Raw genomic sequence first — 21,054 nt, 5'->3', positions numbered from 1 at the left:
AGACTGACACAGGATACTGCAGTGAGCTCCAGGCCTTTTGACTTGATCCTTTCTATCTTCAGTACGTAGACAGCCCTTTTACACTTTTCTATACCTGACGGTGGGCGGCCACAGTAAGCCAATCTTGTAAGTTCTTATATATTTGTACATCTTGCCGGGCGTGGTGGCACACGCCTATAATCCCAGCACTAGGGAGGCTGAGGAAGGAGGCTCACTGTGAGTTGAAGGCCAGCCTAGGATACAGAGTGAGCTCAGGCCAGCCTGAACTGCATAGTGAGACCCTGTCTCAAAAAAAAAAAAAAAAAAAAAAAAACTTGCATTAAATCTTGTGGTGGATTGACAACTGGTGGTCAACTTATAACACCCAGCTGAACTGAGCAAGCATGGTGCTGGGATTGGGAGGCCTAACTGAAGACTGTTGCCAGCAGCGTAAGAGGCAGAACTGGAGAAATGAGGCTACTGAGAGCTGGTAGAAGCTGCAAGGAGCTGTTGGTCCTTTTGGAGGAGCTTGTCATGCTGGCTTTCCTTATAAACTTGGCTGTTTTCATTCTGCGAGGAGCTCAGGGCCTTGTTGGCACTGAGAATAGCTTTGGTTCACTTTGAAGGGCATTGGTTCTCACTTTAAGCATTGCTTCCTGGCTCCACTGTAGATGCCTTGGCCTGATAGCACAGATTCTCCATCCTGCTGGCACAGACTTTCCTGATTCTATCACTGACCTTTGGGCCTTCCCAGCAGATCCGTGAAACAGGCCTGCATGAGACATTGTCGTGGGCTCTGGGCCTCCAGTTGGACTCATGGGAGGCATTGTTATGGGTTCTAGGTCTTCAGCTGGACTCATGCAGGACATTAGCGTAGGATCCAGGCCCTCAGCTGGATTCTTTGATCTTTAATGTGTGGACAGATTTTTTGCACTCTCTTATGTATGATTCTTTGTGTAACTATTATAAATAATCTTAGAGAATATGTGTCCTATATTGTATTGTTCACCTTGCAAAAATCCCCAAACCAGGACAAATCTGTTTCTCTAGTGTCTTGGTTACTTTTCTCTCGTTGCTGGGACAAAATACCTGACGCCCAAAATTAAGGAAGGAAAGGTTTATTTCACTTACCGTTTGTGGAAGTTTCAGTCCCTACTTGCCAGATTATAAGGCAGAGTGGCATATGGCAGAGAGCTACAGCTCAGGGCGGCAGAACACAGCAAAGCAACAAAAACACACCAGGGCGAAATGGGCTCAAGCACCCTTTTCCTCTCCCTTACATATGCAAACTATCCACCCCAGGGCAGGTGTAGCTCTCACACCCACAATCAATCAACTCTAAAAGCCTGCCCCATGGCCGCATGAGGCTTTGGGGGGACACACAGACAAACCATAGCATCTAGTAAGCACTGACTGATACAACTATAATCCTTGCCCTATAAGCCTACGAGAAGAGGTAAAATAAACCAATAGTTTCTCTGTGTAGATTTTATTAAGTAAAATCATATAACTGCATAGTCTACTTCTGCATAGTCTACATTACAATAAGCCATAGCTTTGCCAAATAATAAGCAACATTATATGAAATCATCACTACATGTGAAGTGCTTGAAAGAAATCATTTTGTTGTTTGCAGCTAGTGTTTTACCATAAATGACAACAAAAATATATTGAGGTTATCCTAACACCTGCCTTCAACAATATCTAGAAATCATTTTTTACATCTTTGTCCTAAATCCTCTTTTACTAAATAAAACTGATGAAAAAGAATCCAATTTAAAAAGATAAACCAAGTCTGAATTCAAAGACCCAGTACTGGGTGTAGTGTCACATGTCTGCAATCCCAGCACTCAGGAGGCTGAGGCAAGATGATTACTGCACACTGGAGGCCAGCCTGGGCTACAAGCTAGTGAGCTTAATGCCTGCTTGAAATACATAGCCACACCTACTGAGAAAAAAACCCAAAACATACAAAAAAATTCAAAGACTGCAAATTATTAAATATGACTGCCCTTGGTTCTCCTTGATAATTATTAACAACTTCTTTCTAAGAAGCTTGTCTCAGATTCTTTAGACTGCCATATGCAGAATAACAAAACACCTGTGGACTGCCACATATAATGAAAAACGGTAATAAAACTGTAGGAATGCCATATTTAAAAAGCCAAATGAATACGTTATCAACTTAAAATAAGGGCACCCATGGTAACACTGTATACCTTAAAAGCAAGGGGAAAAGTGCTTAACACATCTGCCTAAGTTTAATCAGCAGCTAAGAAATTAGAAAAAAAGCCTTCCCTTATACCTTAATACAAGTGAAATTAAAAAGGAAAAATGAAGTATTAAATAAAACCATCACAAAGAATGGAGTAAGACAGTGAAACTCTGTATTGTCTCTAATGTTTTTTTTAATAAATTTTTTAATCTCTTTAATGGTTTGAACAGTCTTCTCTTACATCTGGTAATCTGAGCAATTTCACTGAAGATAACAATATGTAATATAACAACCACTGTTAATTCCTATTTTGTTTTGAAACCCTGTATCATTTTTAATGCTCTTGCTTTGTTTTATTTATGTTTGTGATGTTGGCATTTTGCTGTTCTTTTTTTTCACTACTCAAGAATGGAGGAAGACTGATAGCTTGCTTTCCAACAGTGCTGCTTCTATTATACTACAGTACCACCAAGTGGCAGACGGACATACTGCAATCCTAAGTCCGCTAGTTGCATAATTACATCTTTCAAGAATGGCAACTGTTACAGGCTGAATATTGTGCCCCATTCCCAAATATTCATAAGTAGAAACCCTATCACTCAGTGTGACTGTATTTGGAAAGCAAAGTGAAAGGAAGTAATACAGGTCCAATGCAGTCCTAACAGCATGACTCTAACCTGACAGGAGTAACACGTGTAGAAGAGAGAACAGAGCTCTCTCAGCATGCACCCCAGCATGCAAACTTATACTCAGAAAAGGCCAAGTGAACACACAGTTACAAAGTGGTTGTCTACAAGCCAGAAAAAATGCCCTCACCAGGCACCCGTAACTTGCTCTCCAGAACTGTTGAGAAGTGAATTTCTGTTGTTTAAGCCACTCCTTTGATAATAAACTGTTGTGGCAGTTCAAGTAGGCTGAAACAGCAACACTCCAGCTTAGCCCACAAACTACTCTTTATGACAGAGATAGTCATTTAAAACTCAGGAATAAAAGTCAAGATTTGCTTTAAAAATTCTACTTCAAAACACTACAGAAAGAAAAGTGAAGTATTTTCCGCCAAGGTGTTTGCAAAGTTGCTGTCAATGAAGGCTCAGAAGTCATGATTAACTCTAAGGGAAGTGCTCGCTTCCGCAGCACATATACTAAAACCCTAAGGGAAAACTCCCTCCAATCAAGGAACTCTGGTTCCTCAGAATCTCTGCCTTTCTTTGACAACACAACAAAAACCTAAAAAAAAAAAAAAAACACAAGCACTATGTTTATCCAAATTAGAACAGTTAAATATAACAAAAATTAGATGTACTTTAAAAATGTGTTTTCAATCAGGAACAAGACAAGGATGTATACTGTCACCACTCCTACTCAACACAGTTCAGGAAACAGCCTGAGCAATTAGACAAGAGAGAGAGAAATAAAGGGAATAAGGATAGGAAAGAAAGAAGTGAAATGATCACTATTCGCAGATGACATGATACTCCACACAGAAGACCCCAAAAACTCCACCAAAAGACTCCTAGAATTAATAAACAAATTCAGTAGCATAGCTTGATACAAAGTCAACGCTCAAAAATCAGTAGGATTCCTGTACACGAACAACACACTGAGAGAGAAATTAGGGAAACCGTATCTTTCACAATAACATGCAAAAAGTTGAAATACTTAGGAATCAATCTTAACAGAGGAAGTGAAAGATCTATACAGTAAAAATTACAATACTCTAAAAAAAGAGATGGAAGATTTCAAAAAATGGAGATACTCGTTGCTCATGGATAGGAAGAATCAAGAGTGAAAATGGCCATACTCCCACAATTATTATACAGAATCAATGCAATCCCGATGAAAATACCATTGGTATACCTCACATATCTAAAGAAAATATTCCTAAAATTCATTGGAACCAGAAGAGACCCAGAATAGCAAAAGCAATCCTGGGCAACAAAGGCAAGGCAGGAACTATCACAATCCCTGACTTGAAATTATACTATGAGGCTATTGTTATAAAATCAGCATAGTATTGGCAAAAAAAAAAAAAAAACAGACCTAAAGGTAAATGGAACAGACTAGAAGATGCAGACACAACCACAAACACATTTTGCCACATTGTCTTTGACAAAGGGGCCAAACATGTTCAATGGAAGAAAGCTAACCTCTTTAATACACGGTGCTGGAAAAACTGGCTTTCCACATGCTGAAGACTAAAACTAGACCCAAACCTATCACCATGCACCAAAATAAAGTCAAAATGGCTTAAAGATCTAAATATTAAAACAGAAACACTAGATCTACTGGAAGAGAAAGTAGATAGAAATCTTGAAGACATAGGGGTAGGCAGAGAGTTCATTAACAAAAACCACATTGCATGGAAATACTTCAAAGAATCAACAACTGGGATCTCATCATATGGAAAAGTTTTTGCACATCAAAAGAAATCACCAACAAGGTGAAAGAAAACCTACCTACTGGGAAAAAATTTTTCCCAAATGTCCCTCAAAGGACTTCTGTCCAGAACATATAAAGAATTTTTAAAAATCAAGCCTCCAAAATTCAAAGGCCCAATCCGAAAATGGGCATCTGAGATGAATACACTCTTCTCTGGTAAAGAAATACAAATGGCAAATAAATACATGAAAAAATGTTCAACGTCATTAGTCATTCAAAAAATGCAAATTAAAACAATACTGAGGTTCCATCTCACCTCAGAAAGAATGGCTATCATCAAGGTATCAGGAATAACAAATGCTAGAGGGGCTGTGGGGAAAAAGGAATCCTTCTCCATTGTTGGTGGGAAGGCAGACTGGTGAAACCATTGTGGAAATCAGTGTGGAGATTCCTCAAAAAGTTAAGATTTGGGGGCTGGGGATTTAGCTCAGGAGCACAGCACCTGCCTGGCAAGCGCAAGGTTGTGAGTTCGGTTCCCGGTACTGGAAACCCTACCCCCACCCCCCACCCCCAAAAAAGTTAAGATTAGCGGTCCTATTCAACCCAGCTATTCCCTTCCTGGGTATTTTTTCAGAAGAACTAAAAACATCGTATCACAGCGATATATGTGCACCCATGTTTAGGGCAGTGCAATTTGTAATAGCTAAATCTTGGAAACAACCCAAATGTCCATCAACTGAGGAATGGATAAAAAAAGATGTGGTATTTTTATACAATGGAGTATTACTTAGCTATAAAGAAAGATAACCTAGAGGCTTTTATAGGCAAATGGATGCAATTTGAGACCATACTCATAAGTGAAATAAATCAGACTCACATGTGTAAATATATTTCCTCCCTACTATAAAAACCTGAAAGAGTAAATAAAATCTGAAAAGTACAATATATGTTATGAAAGGGAAAGAAACTGCTTAAATTGGAAAGAACAACTAGGATGAGGAAAAAGGGGGAAAAAAGAGAAAGAAGGGGAAAAATAGGTATATTTATATTCACAAGACAGCTAAAATAATTGTAACACTAGTTTCTATTGGTTTATTGAAAGGAACAGTTAATGTGTAACTTTTTTTTGATCGCTTTCATGCTTGGGGCTGGGCTCAGCAGCACAGTGCCTGCCTGGCAAGCATAAGGTCGTGAGTTTGATTCCTAGTACCAGAAGAAAAACAAAAACAAAACAAAACGAAAATCTTGCATGCTTATATGTGGTAATCTGGACAACTACTTTGAAGATAACAATATGCAATATAACAACTATTGTTGATTTCCTTGATTTCCTCTCATCTTGTTTTGAAATTTTGTATCATTTTTATTGTTTTTATGTTGTTTGTTAATGCCTATGCTTTTGTTATTTTGTCTTTGATATTTTCTCTTTAAAATTAAAGAAAAAAGAAAAAATATATGCATGTATATACAAGGATAGCTGGGATAAGTATGTTGCTCATGTCTATTGTTTTGTTGAAAGGAACAGTTAATACTTAAATTGTCTTTTTTCTCTTTTCTTTTGTCCAATTTTCCATGATTATATCTGGTAATTGGAACAACTGGTTAGAAGACAACAATATGCAATGTAACAGCCACTGCTACATTCCCACCACCACCATCTTGTTTGATGAAGCTCTGTATTGTTTCTAATATGTCTTTTATTACTTGTTATTGTCTTTGTTTCCTCAATCTTGCATTTGGTACTCTGAGCAACTTTGTTGAAGATAACAATATGTAATATAATAACCACTGTTAATTCCTATCATCTTGTTTTGAAATCCTGTATTGTTTTTATTATATATGTATTGTTTTGTTTTTTGGTTTTTTTTTGGTTTTTTTGGTTTTTCTCCGGTACCAGGAACTGAACTCACGACCTTGCGCTTGCTAGGCAGGCGCTTTGCCGCTGAGCTAAATCCCCAGCCCTTATGTATTGTTTTGTTTTTGTCTTCATTGTTATTTTATTACTGTTTTCTTTTTGTCTTTAAAATAAAAAAAGGTGTGTTTTCAGAAATATACGTATTTATTTGTAAACAATATATTCCCTGAGTGGTCACAGCACAGCATGGATTCCAGAGCCATACTACTTTTGCATTGCTGCTGTGCTGTTCAGTAACTGTATACCTCAGGCTTGCTACTAAACTACTGTCCAAGATCCCTCACTTGTAAAAATGGCAATGGGACCCTTCCATGTAAGTATCCCCTTTTTAAAATGCCTGGGACCAGAAGTGTTTCAGATTTGGAAGTTTTTCAGATTAGCAATGCCCAACATCTAGTTGTATTATCCCTCCAAAGCCTCCCCCTTAGATCTTACCATTCATACTCCATTCTGTTTCCCATGCCCAAAGAATAAATTCTATTTACTTTCTTGTAAACTATGAGTTACAGTCATTACTAAAATTAGTACATGGACAGAATAGCCTTTTATCTTAGTATCCCAGCGCAGAAAACAAAGAGAAAGGAAAGAGAAAACTTGATGCCTCAGATCACAGGTGAACTGCCCCTCTCTCTTTTTCTTCCATATACAGCATCCTATTCCTGCATTATTCTTACTCTTTACAATATGGTATACAAAACTCATAAGAAGAAGGGCACTAGTGGGGACACAGGTACATGTTGTGGGTCTTGTTCAATTTTTTAACTTTAACTTTTTCTTTTTCCTCATGTTCCCCCTAGAGAATTCAATTGTAGAGATAGTTGACAATTTAACCAAAATGTGTCATTTCACTTAATGCAGTGTCCTTTCTGGACGTGTTCAACTACTTTGCTGTAGTTTTAACTACAAGAGCAGGACTGCAATTCAATTTCTCTAAATGAGATGCACATTTCCTGTTCTGTCCTTCCTAATGAGCATGAGAACAGACCTAAAGGAGAAGACTTAGACACTGCTCCTCTACATCCTCTATCATCTACAGAAAGGAAAGACAACCCTCAGGGGATGTGGTAACTACCTTCTCCCTAAGCAGCTTTCAGTTTAAGGGGTGTACATAAAACTTTATTTTATAGCTTTGTCTATAAGCTGCTACAAATACCACAAATACTAGCCTGGATAAGCTATTTCATAGTGAATTTAAAATACAGTATTTTCAACCATTTTTTAAAATCCTACCTTGCAGGATTTAAATAACTTTTGCTTTCCTTATGGTAAAAAAACACTAATGGTTTATCAGAATGTAAAGTTTATTCCTCACTAATAGTTAATGGTTTAAAAGAATTTGAACTTTTATTCCTCCGTAATAGTTACATTCAAAGTTAAAGTAGGCAATAAACTCTACTGCAGGAAAACATAAGGCTATGGAGTCTACTATAAAATATGCCACAAAATCCATTTTACTATCTCAAAAAAAACCCCTCAAATTAAAACCACTACCTTGTTTGTTTCTTCCTTAAAGATATCATTTCTAGTAGTGATATCCTTGAAAGTGACTCTCCTTAATAAATTCGTTTTTACAGAGATTAAATCTTGCCCAAAACAACATCTTCTAGGCTATTAAGTAGCAGAGCCTACACTAGAACAAAAATCTTTCAATTCTACGCCACGATTCTACTACATCATACTTACCACAGGTCAACTTCTCAAATCTCAAGGACAAAGCACAATGTCATGATAAAAAATTTGTAAGTAAACAGTACACAAGGTACTGCATAATTAATGCTACATGAATGATAACAGTGGCTGTTACTAAAGTTCAGAGATTACTGTGGGCTAGAGCTGGCTGGTAAACTGGACTTCTTAGTAAGGATGAACTTACCCATTCTAAAGTTCACTTTACAGGTAAGAAACTCAGGTCCTACACACCAGGCTAGTTTGTCACAGAACTTCAAAGAAAAGCAGTAATTTAAGCTGGCTTAGAAACATACATATATGGGATTCAAACAGGAAGGAAAAGGGGATATTTCAGGTGAGGAAATAATTCTAGCAAAAACTTAGAGTCTGAAACAAATCAGTCAAGTTCAGAGGACAGCAAATAAATCCTTTAAATGGATCGGATGTGAGTGGGGAGGGGAGTCAGAATTTAAAAACTTCTTCATCCTATAGGCATAGGATTTCAAGCAACAAATGTAAATTTCTTAGAACGCTCCCATTTGTGCACCTACACAGAAGTCAAAACTATAATATAAAACGAGGAATGTAACAGCCAAAATGTTTTACAATTACAAAGTCAATTCTAAAATGAAAGGTTGAAAACACCATCATTAAAAAAGGAGCAAAAGAGATGACTTTTAAAATGGACAGTCCAATCAGGTTCACAGCTATAATCCCAGTGCTGGGGGAGGCTGAGGGAGGAGGACTGCAAGTTCAAGCTCAGCCTGGGCAATTTAGTGACTTAGCAATGCTCCTTTGAAAATAAAAAATAAAAAAGGGCTGGAATTGTAGCATGGTGCAAAGGCCCTAGGTTCAATCCCTAGTACCAAAAAAACAAATAAAAACAGAGAAGGAAAACGGAAACAGAGAACAATAAATGAAGAGATATGTGGACAAAACAATCAACAGATATGTGGTAAGTTACAGTACTTTATGCACTCAAAAAGTTTTAGAAAGATGAGACGGTCCCAAAGAGCAAGTCCACACAGCTTTAACCACTTTAACCACTTACTAGTTTATGCCGAGCCTCACTTGGGCAGTGCATTTGCTTACATACTGACTATCCCACTTGTCACTCAGGCAGGTGTCATTTTAGCTCGTTCTTGTATTATACACATTTAGTAAAACTGTCATTTTTGTATTTGTTAGGTTATCTTATAAAAATTAATGAAAAATATGCCATTTTTGGTCATCCTGTATTATTGGACCAGTAAGTGATTAAACAATACTTGGAACCTAACAGTCAAATAACTGTTTGAAACTGCAATACTTACCTCTCTAGCAGCACAATCATGAGGAGCTTCTTCTTTATTTACTTTTCCTTTTGGAAATCCCCAGCCTGATTTTGCTAGGTACCCCTGAACCAGTAGTACCTACAAAACAAGCAGAAATATAACTCAAACTTGCCCTCCTTTCCAATGCTCCTAAACTCAAAGGTGCTTTTCAAGTAACTACTACCACCAATAACTGTACATGGCCTTTGATTTAAATGACTTCCTTAAGTCTAAATATACTATTACTCTAAATAAAGGCACATTGCCTTTTATAAAAAATGTTTCTTCAATAATAAAATGACACTTCTTTGGAATAAGCCACAAATGTAACAACTAAAAAATCCTAAGACTCAGAAAAATAGCAAAAATATGCAAAATTTGGCCCTTTAGCCCTATAGATCTAAGTATACTGTATTTTAAAACCTCAAAAGCACTATACAACAAATTTTGTTTATAAACTAAGAACTAACAGTTGATCACCAAACTTTTATTTTATTACACTCACATTTTCAAGTGTCTCATCAAGAATAATTGCCCCATATGTTGGTACTCCCATTTTATATTCCTTCCATTCATCCAAAATTTTTTCCACATCTTCACCTTGAGGCAGCAAAAATGGACAATGACTGAAGAGTATAGTGTTAAGGAAGTTTCTTTCTCCCTTAACACAGCTTGAAAAATTACGTACAGAGAGACCTAGTTAAATCAACGGTGTGTTTTACATGAAATTACTCAAAATATCACTTTATTTGAGTTTAACATTTTTTGTTTCTTCCACATCCATTTTTCTCTTAAGCAAATTCATTGTTACCTTCTGTATTTAGCATAGACACAAATTAAGTAAACTTTGGATAATGAAGAATCCTAGATCCCTGAGTTAACACAAATGGACTTAAAACCTGTAACAGCTCAACTACCTTTAAAATTCATCATTATCAGAGTGAAAAGATACTAAAACTGACAACAAGAAACGGAAGTACATATGTTTGGAGAGGGAGGGACAAGAAGGGGCAGAGCTGGCACAGAGATGGAGGAGGTAAAGAATACACATTGCAGACAGAAACCATCAGAACATACACAAAAACCGGTTCAGTTTGGGAAGCAGAACTAGGGATAAGATATAGTCCATACCCTTATGTTTCTTTACTACACACATGTATTGGTTTTACAATGAAAAATATCTTAAAGATGAAGAGTTAATAGAGAAAAGTTAAATCAATGTGTTACCGAAAGTACTGTCAGCTTAAAAAGAAACATTGGATATGCTCATCCTCCAAACTGGACAGTATGTGGTATAGGGGATACAAAGTGATACCCTAACAGAAACATAACAGATAAAACAGGAAAAAGTGGTGTAACAACCGGTAGTACTTGGACACCAAACTCAAAAGGACCTTTAAGTTAGCACCATATTTCCACTGAGATGAAAGGTTTGGGCAAAACAAAAACATCACATTAAATTCATTTTATAATTTGAATTTTATGTGTTCCACAATTTTATATTTTAAAATTTGATCTGATTTTGAGGCTATTTTATTAATGAGAATGAAAGACAGTCATCATAGTAACAAAAGGATATCAGCTTTAGCAAAGTCTCTTATCCCACACTGAGGTAATCCTGGTGTGTTCTGCATGTAGAAATCCAAGTAAAACCAATGGGCAAGTTCAATCTGAAAACACACTCGGATTGCATTGTCTCTTTCCTCGCTGGGAATATGCAAAATAAATCGGCTGTCAAAAACAAAACACACAAAAAATTATATTTACCAATTATAATGATTTATTTTAACCTAATTAACTGTTTTACCCTTGACCCACCAATTTAGAAAAGAGATCAAAAGCAGTAATAATCAAGGAAGCAATCAGAATTTGGGGAAATGAGAGAAATGAGTCTTCAGAGAGAGAAAACAGAGGAGATTAAACATTTATCTCAAAAAGTAATTTTTAAAGAGTCTGTGTATTGTGTTTACAAGTACAAAAATAAAAGCTCACTAACAAAGTGGGCAAGAAAACACCCTTCACTAGGGCTTCTTCCCATGACTAGTAACATTTCCAACAATCTATGCAAATATATTTGTAAGATTCAATACAAACATTTCACATGTGCCTAATTAACCTTCAAATATAAAACTGTACAAAGAAATACAGTGAAGAAAGAAACTGATTCTTTCTTGAAGCTCTTTAACATAACAGACTTCCAAGAGAACCTAATCTGTATATTCCCAATTTAAATTCACTTTCAGTGAAATTTTTTTAAAATCCAAAGCTGTTTTTTTAAGTACACAGAGAAAAAGTAGGAAAAAAAAATCTATTAGGTAAATGTACATATGTAACATACTGTATTATACATATATATGTGATAATATATCCCTTTCTTCTAACTGAAAATTTGATAGTAAATCTAACTGAAAATTTGATAGAAATCTAACTGAAAATTTCAGTTAGACAGTAAATCTAACTGAAACTTTGTAGCAGGCATTAAGCATCTAATAATACTTTGCTAAGCATTTCTGGTAAACTCTTTTCCAGTAACCATTGAGAGATACGTTCAACTAAATAAAATGAGCCCACAGGTTTTCTTTAAGTCATGTTTTCCTTTTAGTAAAATTTTATTGAGGACATCTATAAACATGTTTAATATGTACTTTTTAATTTATTTTGACATATGGATGTACTCATGATCATCATCGCAATCAAGATAGTGAACATAACCATCATCTTCCAAATTTCCTCCTGTCCCTTTGAAACCATTGTGTCAACCCAACTTTTGTATGTCCAGACAATCACTGATCTGTTTTTGGTCACTAGAGATAGTTTGCGTTCTCCAGTTTTAATGGAATTAGACTGAAAGTCCTATGTTTTATCACACTTGGCTTAATTGTTTTTAGTCATCTTTAAAAATTAAAAATAGTATCACCAGTTTGATCACTTACATTGCTCAGTAGTGATGGTACTAATAATTGATTCTTGGCTCTTCTCAAGTGTCCAGTGAAAACTCAAGAAAATATTTTTAAATTACAAACTTAGTGAGTAACATTCCAATAAATAATAAGGAAATAAGACACATGTACGAACAGTTATCTATTTCAATACAGAAAAATCATGGGGAAAAGGAACTTAAACTGCATATATACTAAGAACAAAAGGCCACACGTGCAAATCTAATGGCATTAGCTAAGGCACAAAACCACATGAGATCTTGTTCCTGCCCAACCATTCAATCTCTTATCACTGAGGTTCTTTACATCTAGTGAGACTTAATTCTTGAAACTCATAAGCTTTCATTTTTATATTATATACATTCTCCTCTTTCCTAATCCATCTAGTAAACTGTAACTCTTCTGTTCTCCAACAGTATTGGGGATTGCACCCAGGGCCTTGCACATGTGAGGCAACACTCCACTGAGCTACATACCTAGAAACTGCTCAGACTTACAAACACTACCTCTACAATCTAAGTATACCAGACTCCCCAGAACAGACATATATGAGCTATAGCCAAAATATACAGTAAATGTTACATTTTTTATAATTACAGTAAAAGACACATTGCCATTAACCCCCTCAAAACACTCCTCTTGCTCTACACACACAGCTCATCATTCTTGCCATTTCCTGAAGCAGTTCTGGAAGTCCTGTTTCACATTTTTATGAGGTGTGATCAAAAACATGGTGAATGTTGCTGCCAAGTGGCACCTAACAGGAAAGCACTCATAGAAACAGTATGATTTGTCCTCATCCATCTTAAGCACTAGATCTGTCACTATGTGAATTCTAGCTCTTCCCCAAAGTCAAACTGACCATCAAAAGCCATCATTTTTAATCAATTCAGTACATCTAGGCATTCACAACAACACAACTAAAGACGCTCATGAAAATGGACTTCCAGAACCGCTTCAGAAAGCTACAAGTGCACTGGGATAAATATGTTCAAAGGTGGGGGGCGGTATTTTGAGGGAGATGAATAACAGAAATGTATCTTTTCCTATAATAATTTTTTAAACATCTTAAAACAATCACCGTATTTTTGATCACACCACACACTGACTCCTATCACAGCAATTTTATGATTTTTATTATTATTATTATCCACAAACCTTTCCAAATTACTTCAGTGAGATACATACTGTATCTGTACATATTTCCATTCCCAACAGTCTAGCAAATTGTTTATAGTAATACAAATATGCAAAGATATTATCTAGATTAGTTTATCTTTAAATGCTTATAGATTCTTCTTGGTTAAGCATGCACTAATCTGTTCTTCCCATCAAATGCAGCTATAAAACATGAACAGATACATAAAGCAGCCATTTGGGGACTATGAAAGAAAAGTTCTGAAAAGACCAGAATCAATGTGAGTTTATCCCTTTCCACCATCTGTTATCCACTGTCCTAGATTGGGAGTTAGAAGCAGGCATCATCAGCCAAGGACATAGAAAGTTCCCAAAATTCTTGAGTTCTCCCTCAATGATTAAGAAAGGAGTCCACTAGCATCCTGTAATGCTTGGTGGTGGGAGAAATCCTAACTTTCTTTTCTCCATTCACTCAGACCCTAGTCCACAATCTGTCCCATCATGGTTTTAGAGGTAATAGTAACAAAGACCTACAGAGCCTAAAACCCTAAGGGACAAGAACCTTCCTTTCCAATTTCAAGGGATGTATGATTCCAAAAGAGTAAGGACAGGGGCTGGGGATTTAGCTCAGCGGCAAAAGCGCCTGCCTGGCAAGCGCAAGGTCGGAGTTCGGTTCCCGGTACCGGAGAAAAACAAAAAAAAAAAAAAAAAAAAAAAAAAAAAAAGAGTAAGGACACTCTTTTATGGCTTTTTCTTTCGGTTTTCTGGCTGGCTGGTCCCACACACGGACAGTAACATGAAGTGTACAGCATGATTTTCTGGCTATAGGACCGAAAAGGGCAAGCCCTAGGGAACACACAAGTTTGAGAGAGATGGTAAGAGGGAGAACAGCCAGGAAAAAGACCTCATAAAACATATGAAGTCTAGGGCTCAACCCTGATCTGCTCATGCTCAGACTGCAATTGTCCATTTTAATCTTTGAGAACTGACTGCAAGACCACTGCCCATGTCCACGACTGGCCACTAGATGGCGCACGGACAACAAAAAGCACTGCAAAGAATAGTGCTTGCCAGGAAAAGTGCAGCAGGCCTATAGCCTCAGCACTCTGAAGACTGAGGCAGGAGGATGGCTGGGAGTTCAAGGCCAGCCTGAACTGCACAAGACCTTCCTTCAGAAAAAAAAAAGGACACTCCCCCCACAACAAAACTGGCCCTCTTTTTTCTGAACTCAGTTTGAGGCATTTTCTATTGACCTCTACTATGGAAGATGAGGTACTGACCATTTCCATTCCCACTTCCTGTAACTTTCTTTTTTGCCTGATTGACACTTTTTTCAATTTTTAGTTTTTTATTAATAAAATATTTGCAGTAATGACCATACTCCTTGTGAGGAGCTGGTACATGTAACATATCTTAATTCTTTTTCATCCCTTTTCTCCTCTCCGTAACCCTTCCTTTCCCTTCTCTTGGACCCCGCTTCCATTTGTAAATTATCTACCTCCTTATTCCCAATCTTTTACTCTGCATTTTGGGTTTCTCATATAAGAGAAACCATGCAATATTTAAGTTTGTGTGTCTGATTTATATCACTTAACATTATGGTCTCAGGTATTCGTTTTCCTATAAATCACTCAAGTTTATCCTTTATGGCACAGTAGTACTCCATTATTTATACATAACACATTTTCTTTGTCCATTCAACTATTGGCCATTTAGGCCACTTCCAAGATTTTTAACTATTTTAAACTGTTCTGCTAAAAACATGAGTATGTATGTATATCATCAAGAAATCAAATAGTGCTGGGGACACTGCAGAGAAAAAGAAACTCTTCTACACTGCTGATATGAACATAAACTGGTACAACCATTATGGAAATCTGTATGTAAATTCCTCAACATTTAAACCAGAAATTGTTTGACCCAAGTACTTCCCTTACAGGGACCTTCTCAAAGAGTTAAAGACATAGTATTGCAGTCATCCATGTACCTTTCTCATATTTCCATCTCCCAACACAATTATATATCATAGCTTTGTTTAGTTTCTCCATTTTGGCACTATTGACATTTTAAAGTACATAATTCTCTTAGAGGTGCTGTTCTGTACATTTGCAGTATGTCCAGCAGCATTCCCAACCAAGTTTTAACAACCAAAAGTATCTCCAAACAGTGCCGAATGACCTGAGGGGACCAAAGTCACTCTGAGTTGATCATTATTAGGTTAAATCTTTGAAGTAAAAATTTAAGAGGCCCTCATTCTTGGACTAAGATCCTGCACTAGGCCCCAACTGACCAGACTAAATATCAAAATAGTCACCAAAGACAAACCAAGTTGTTATCTGACTTTCCCAGAATTCAGAATATAACAGTCAAATTTCCCAAAGGCCAGCTTCAATGATAATGAAGCAATGAAACGGATGGTAATGAAGTCCTCTTTGCTTTAATCTTTACCAAACAGAAAAGTAACCTAAGGAACCTAATGCTAACCTAGGAATTGTTTTTCTATTGTTCTATTTCCCTGACTCTGCCTTCCAAGGAAAAGAACTTCAAAAGAAAGTTGTGTCTTTCTTCAACACTTCTCTTACCATAAAACAACATCTTCCACTCAGCTCAACCGAATTCTTATGCTATTTTATAGAATAACGTGTTGCCCAATTCTAGAATTCAAAGTAACGCCAATTAAGATCCTTAAATGTGTTGTTCATCTTACCTTTTGGCAGATAAGCACTCAGTTTTACACTGATTCTTAATGCAATTCACAAATAACCATATGAATAAACTGACGTTTCCTGCAGAATCCTCTACTTCTCCCATAATAGTTGTCATCATTGCCTTTGCTTAATCTTCTCTATCCAGTACTTGTCACTAATTTTACTAAATTAATCTTCCACTAGATTCCTATTTTTTTTCTCAAGACTGTTAATTCATATCCATATTTTCACCTTAAAAACTGCCTGTGATTCTTCCGATCTATTTCAATTTTTTTTTTTCTTTGTTTGTTTGTTTTTTGGTTTTTCTCCGGTACCGGGAACCGACCTCACGACCTTGCACTTGCCAGGCAGGCGCTTTTGCCGCTGAGCTAAATCCCCAGCCCCCGATCTATTTCAATTTGGACCAGTTATCCTCTACATCTGGCTCACATCTGTCATACCATCTTCATACTAGCATCCTGTGGTTCCCTATTTCGTCGTCATCTTGAATTAGAGCTCATGTTTCCTGTGCCCCTGTCTTTCTCCTCTTTCAGGTATTCTTCTGTTCATAAAGTATATTTTCCCATACATTCTGAAGGAAGGATGCAGAGAAATACTGAAAATATCTGTATTCTCACAATTTGGGTGAAGAATTTTAGGTTGGAAAAGCATTTTTTTTTTCAGACTTTTCCAGTGTCATTTTTATCTACCATACTATCACTCAGTGGATCTTCACCTGTTTAGAAACTCATTCTTCTACGCTGAAAGGCCTCATGGAACCATCTTCTTGTCATTTTTTACCTTTCTCTGGTATTTCCTACTTTTGCTCTTTCTCCCCTCTATTTTCTGGGGAAATTCCTTAATATGGACAGCTAAGTCACTTACCGAGATTTTTATTTCTGCTCTCTATTTTTAATTTCCAAAACCTGTTTTCAGTTCAGAGATATGCTTTTATAGATCATCCTGTTTTAATGTTATTAATATAAACACCGCTGCACTCGGATCAGCCTAATGTTATGGATACAGATAGTACAACTGGGGGCTATGGGACTGCTTCCCTCCATTCACCTGAACAACACCCAGGGCTAACCTCCAAACTTTGTCCTAAGGCTTACTACTCAGAGGAAGAAATAAGAAATGCAAAGTCACTCCCTCCCCAACCAAGCCTGCCTAGAAAATTCCAAAATTCCAAACCAGGACCCATGTGCATGAGACATGCCTCTAGGACCTGCAGTAACCTTTCTTCACCTGGAGCTCACTGAAGATTCCTGCACATGCACTGCATCTTATACAACTGTAAGGGGATGAATTATGGAAAAGATGTGTGCAATAGAGGAAACTGATATGACTTAGCATTCCGCCATTCATGTTATCAATTATGCTTTAGCAGAACCCAACAGGAGGCACCCAAGACCAGCTCAACATTTTAAACCCCCACAAATACATCCTCAGCATTCACGCCATTTTCCTTTCACAGGTGCGAGTCCGGTACTCACTGTACTATCATCTTAATAAACTTTGCTGTTTTTTCCTTACTGTTGCATGCCACATCCAGTTCTTTCTTCTCGGCACACAAGAATCTAGGAACCTGTCCTGGACCCCATCATCTATGGTAACATTACGGTTGTAAACAGCTACTTCTTCAAGGAGATTAATGTACTTTTAAGTTTTCTTCTAGCTGCCTAGTTGATTCTTCCCAGTAGTTCATCAGTTTTAGCTCTAGCTTTTATCAGAGGTATATTTCAGATCTTCATACTTGTGATGACAAAACTATTTAAGAGAGCCCATCAAACTATGAGGCACAATTTGAACATATGCTGAGTCATTTAGCTAGAGAGGCCCCAGTGTCACTCTTAGGTCTTCAGTTATCTGCTCTTGGGCTGGTCAATACCACAAGGGAAGACTTCCAGTCTTCTACCCAGAAGGTATAAGCTGGGGTGCCATACATAATCTGAGCGGTGAGTAGGGAAAGAGTGCTCTGAGTTTTCAGTACACCAGACACATAAATTCACTTCTGCCATTTTTCAGTATTCTCTTACTCAGAGTAAACACACAGTACTACAATAGTTTCTCAGATCATTCAGGTGTGCTGAGTCAAGGTGGTATTATGAAACACAGGGGGCCAGGGATATAGCTCAGCGGCACAAGCACCTGTCTGGTATTACAAAACACAGCAAAAATTCTGGGTTGTGAGTACAGTAATGTGTTCCTCAAGTGTTCCACAAGACAAGAAAACATTTCAATAAATTCTAACCTGATAAACAAGTGAAGCCTTGTAACATGAGCAGAATATGACACAAACGTCATATGATCACAACTGAACCAATGAATCTCCCCTCTTCTTTCCCCCTCTTGCCTGCTACAGGATTGCTGGTGATCAGCTTCCAACAGCAAAGTTATAGAGGAGATCTCACCTGCACCAAATGAGATTAGGAAGATGTGTAAAATGTGCAAAACAGTGCAAAAGTTTGTAAAAATCACCACCCAACTAAGTGCAAGGGATGAACCTGTTTACAATACAATGTCACATTTCCCTGAAATCCTCAAAAGGAGACAAAAACTAGTGTCCAGGGGTAGGTTCCTTGTTAAAGCTGTTCAAAAAGAAAAACATTCCATTGAGCCAACAGACAGCAGTGATTCCATTAGTGATAGTGAAAGTCATCCTACACAATAACCCTCCTCTCTCTCCTCTCACACCAGCCACAAAGGCTTTCAAAGGCAAGTGCAGCTTAATTTATCTTTCTTTATATTTTGTATTTTCTTATATTACAGTTTTATAATCATTTTATATGAATATATTTGAGTGGTAGAACAAATCATCTGTACTTCCATTATATCTTATGGGAAATTAATTTTGATATACAAGTGCTTTGGATTACAAGCATGTTCCCTGAATGAATTATACTCACAAACCAAAGTTTTACTGTCCATACATTACTGTCCATACATTACTGTCCATACCTGTTTCTTTGAGTCACCAAAATGGTAAATGTTTTAATATGCAAGTAAGATGACTGATAACTGGGATCTTGGATAGCTTCTGGGTGAAGACTGGCTGTCAGAAAAATCCACCCTGCTATTAAAGGGTTAGAACTTTCAGTCTTATCCACCACCCACCCCACCCCCATAGAGAAAGGGGGCTGAAGACTGAATGTATCACCAATGATCAATGTAATGAAATCTCCACAAAAACCCAAAGGTACAGGGCTGGGGAGCTTTAAATAGCTGACTACACAGAGATTCCTGGAGGGTGACACATCCCAAGAGGGCACAGAAGATCCAGGCCATTTCCTACATAATGTTACCGTATATACATTTCTTGATCTGTCTCTTCTACTATCCTTCAAAATAAATGAGTAAATATTAAGTGTCTCCAAGTTCTGTAAAGCACTCTAGTAAATAAATTGAACCAAAGGGGGAACAAAGGGAACCCTACAGCCCAAGAGCCAGAAGTTCCAGAGGCCCAAGTGTGAAACTGTCTTTGGAAGTGGAACATAGCCTGTGGAACTGAGCTCTCTATCTGTGAGATATGATGCTCTTTCAGGTCCATAATATTAGAACTGAATTGAATCAGGACACCCAACTACTGTTTGTGGAGTAATTGATTTCTTGCTTGATATGTGAGGAAGATCACCCAGACATTTCGTCTTAGAAGTGTTCTATATTCTGAGAGTTGAAGAGGAAATGTTTTCCTGTTATCTTCAAAGTCACATACCATTTTCCCGTCTGTAATTTCCAAATTCTGTTGCTCATCTCCTCACTTAAGCCTGCCCTTTCTTCTAAGTTAATGCATTTAGATTTTTAAAAAATGAACTCTTTCAGTGCAGTAGATGTTTACATTCACGGTACCATCGTATTAAGAAAAATCCCCACTTGGACAACTTTCTAGTGAACACTAACCACAACCAACATAAGAAAATGCCATGGACAAGGAGAAAGTCAAATCCCACCATATTTCAACTCAGAAAGGCCTTAAGAAAGTAAGCTGCTGGATGGAAATAAGAAATAAGTCTAATTACAAAGGAAATGGAAAGGTCTATTTATATAACAGAAGACTGTCTACTAGTCTCACTCCATTTAATCAAGTTTTCCCTGTAATCATGGGGAACACCTCCTCTGTGACTTTATTGCTAGGATTAGGTGTTGGAATTACAACCAAAACTTCCATACAGTGCTTTCTAGAAGGCCACCAAGGGTGACCTTACCTGCTCACATGAAGAAGCCTGGCCCTCTACTGTCACATCTGCAGAATGCAAAGGCAACCAAGAATCACTCAACATCCAAGGAAAATCTGGAACACAACGAAGAAAATTTTAAAAAAAGCTAAAAAATAATTGTCAAGGAAGGAAAAAAGGAAGGCAAGAGAGAGAGAAACAAAGCAAGCAAACAAACTCAAGGTCTAGAAAAAAGAAAAAAAAGGAACAGGTCTAAGTGGTGCATGCCTGTATTCCCAGCTAACCAGAAGTAGTATTCCGTGTAATACAACAAGCATTGTTAATTTCCTACCACTTTGTTTTAACTCTGTATTGTCTGTACTGTTCTTTTGCTATTTTGTAAAAGGTTGTCTGTCTGTTAATGTTTTCCTCCTTTTATTTTTAAAAGGGAAAAAAAAAAAAAAGAAGACGTAGTATTCCCAGTTCCAGGCTAGCCTGGGCAACTTAGCAAGACCTTGACTCAAAATAAAAACTCTTAAAAAGGGCTGGGAGGGGCTGGGGATTTAGCTCAGTGGCAAAGCGCCTGCCTGGCAAGTGCAAGGTCGTGAGTTCGGTTCCTGGTACCGGAGAAAAGCAAAAAAAAAAAAAAAAAAGATTAGGCTTACAGG

At 37.3% G+C, this 21,054-nt stretch overlaps 1 protein-coding gene across 2 annotated transcripts in view; it reads right to left on the bottom strand.

Moving 5' to 3' along the window:
- Dcp2 (decapping mRNA 2) overlaps positions 1 to 21,054 on the bottom strand; it is a 55,605-nt gene that overhangs the window by 28,949 nt on the left and 5,602 nt on the right. For both annotated transcript variants that reach the window (XM_005376510.2, XM_013506864.1), the window contains exons 2-4: positions 11,049 to 11,200; positions 9,975 to 10,102; positions 9,470 to 9,568 (exon numbers count right to left, since the gene is read on the bottom strand). In XM_005376510.2, coding sequence (XP_005376567.1) covers positions 9,470 to 9,568; positions 9,975 to 10,102; positions 11,049 to 11,200 — 379 coding nt within the window. The remainder of the gene's footprint in view (positions 1 to 9,469; positions 9,569 to 9,974; positions 10,103 to 11,048; positions 11,201 to 21,054) is intronic.

Source organism: Chinchilla lanigera, unplaced genomic scaffold (genome assembly GCF_000276665.1).
Source record: "Chinchilla lanigera isolate Chin_1 unplaced genomic scaffold, ChiLan1.0 scaffold00007, whole genome shotgun sequence".
Classification (NCBI taxonomy): Eukaryota; Metazoa; Chordata; class Mammalia; order Rodentia; family Chinchillidae; genus Chinchilla; species Chinchilla lanigera.
This window is presented reverse-complemented; position numbering and strand designations above follow the sequence as displayed.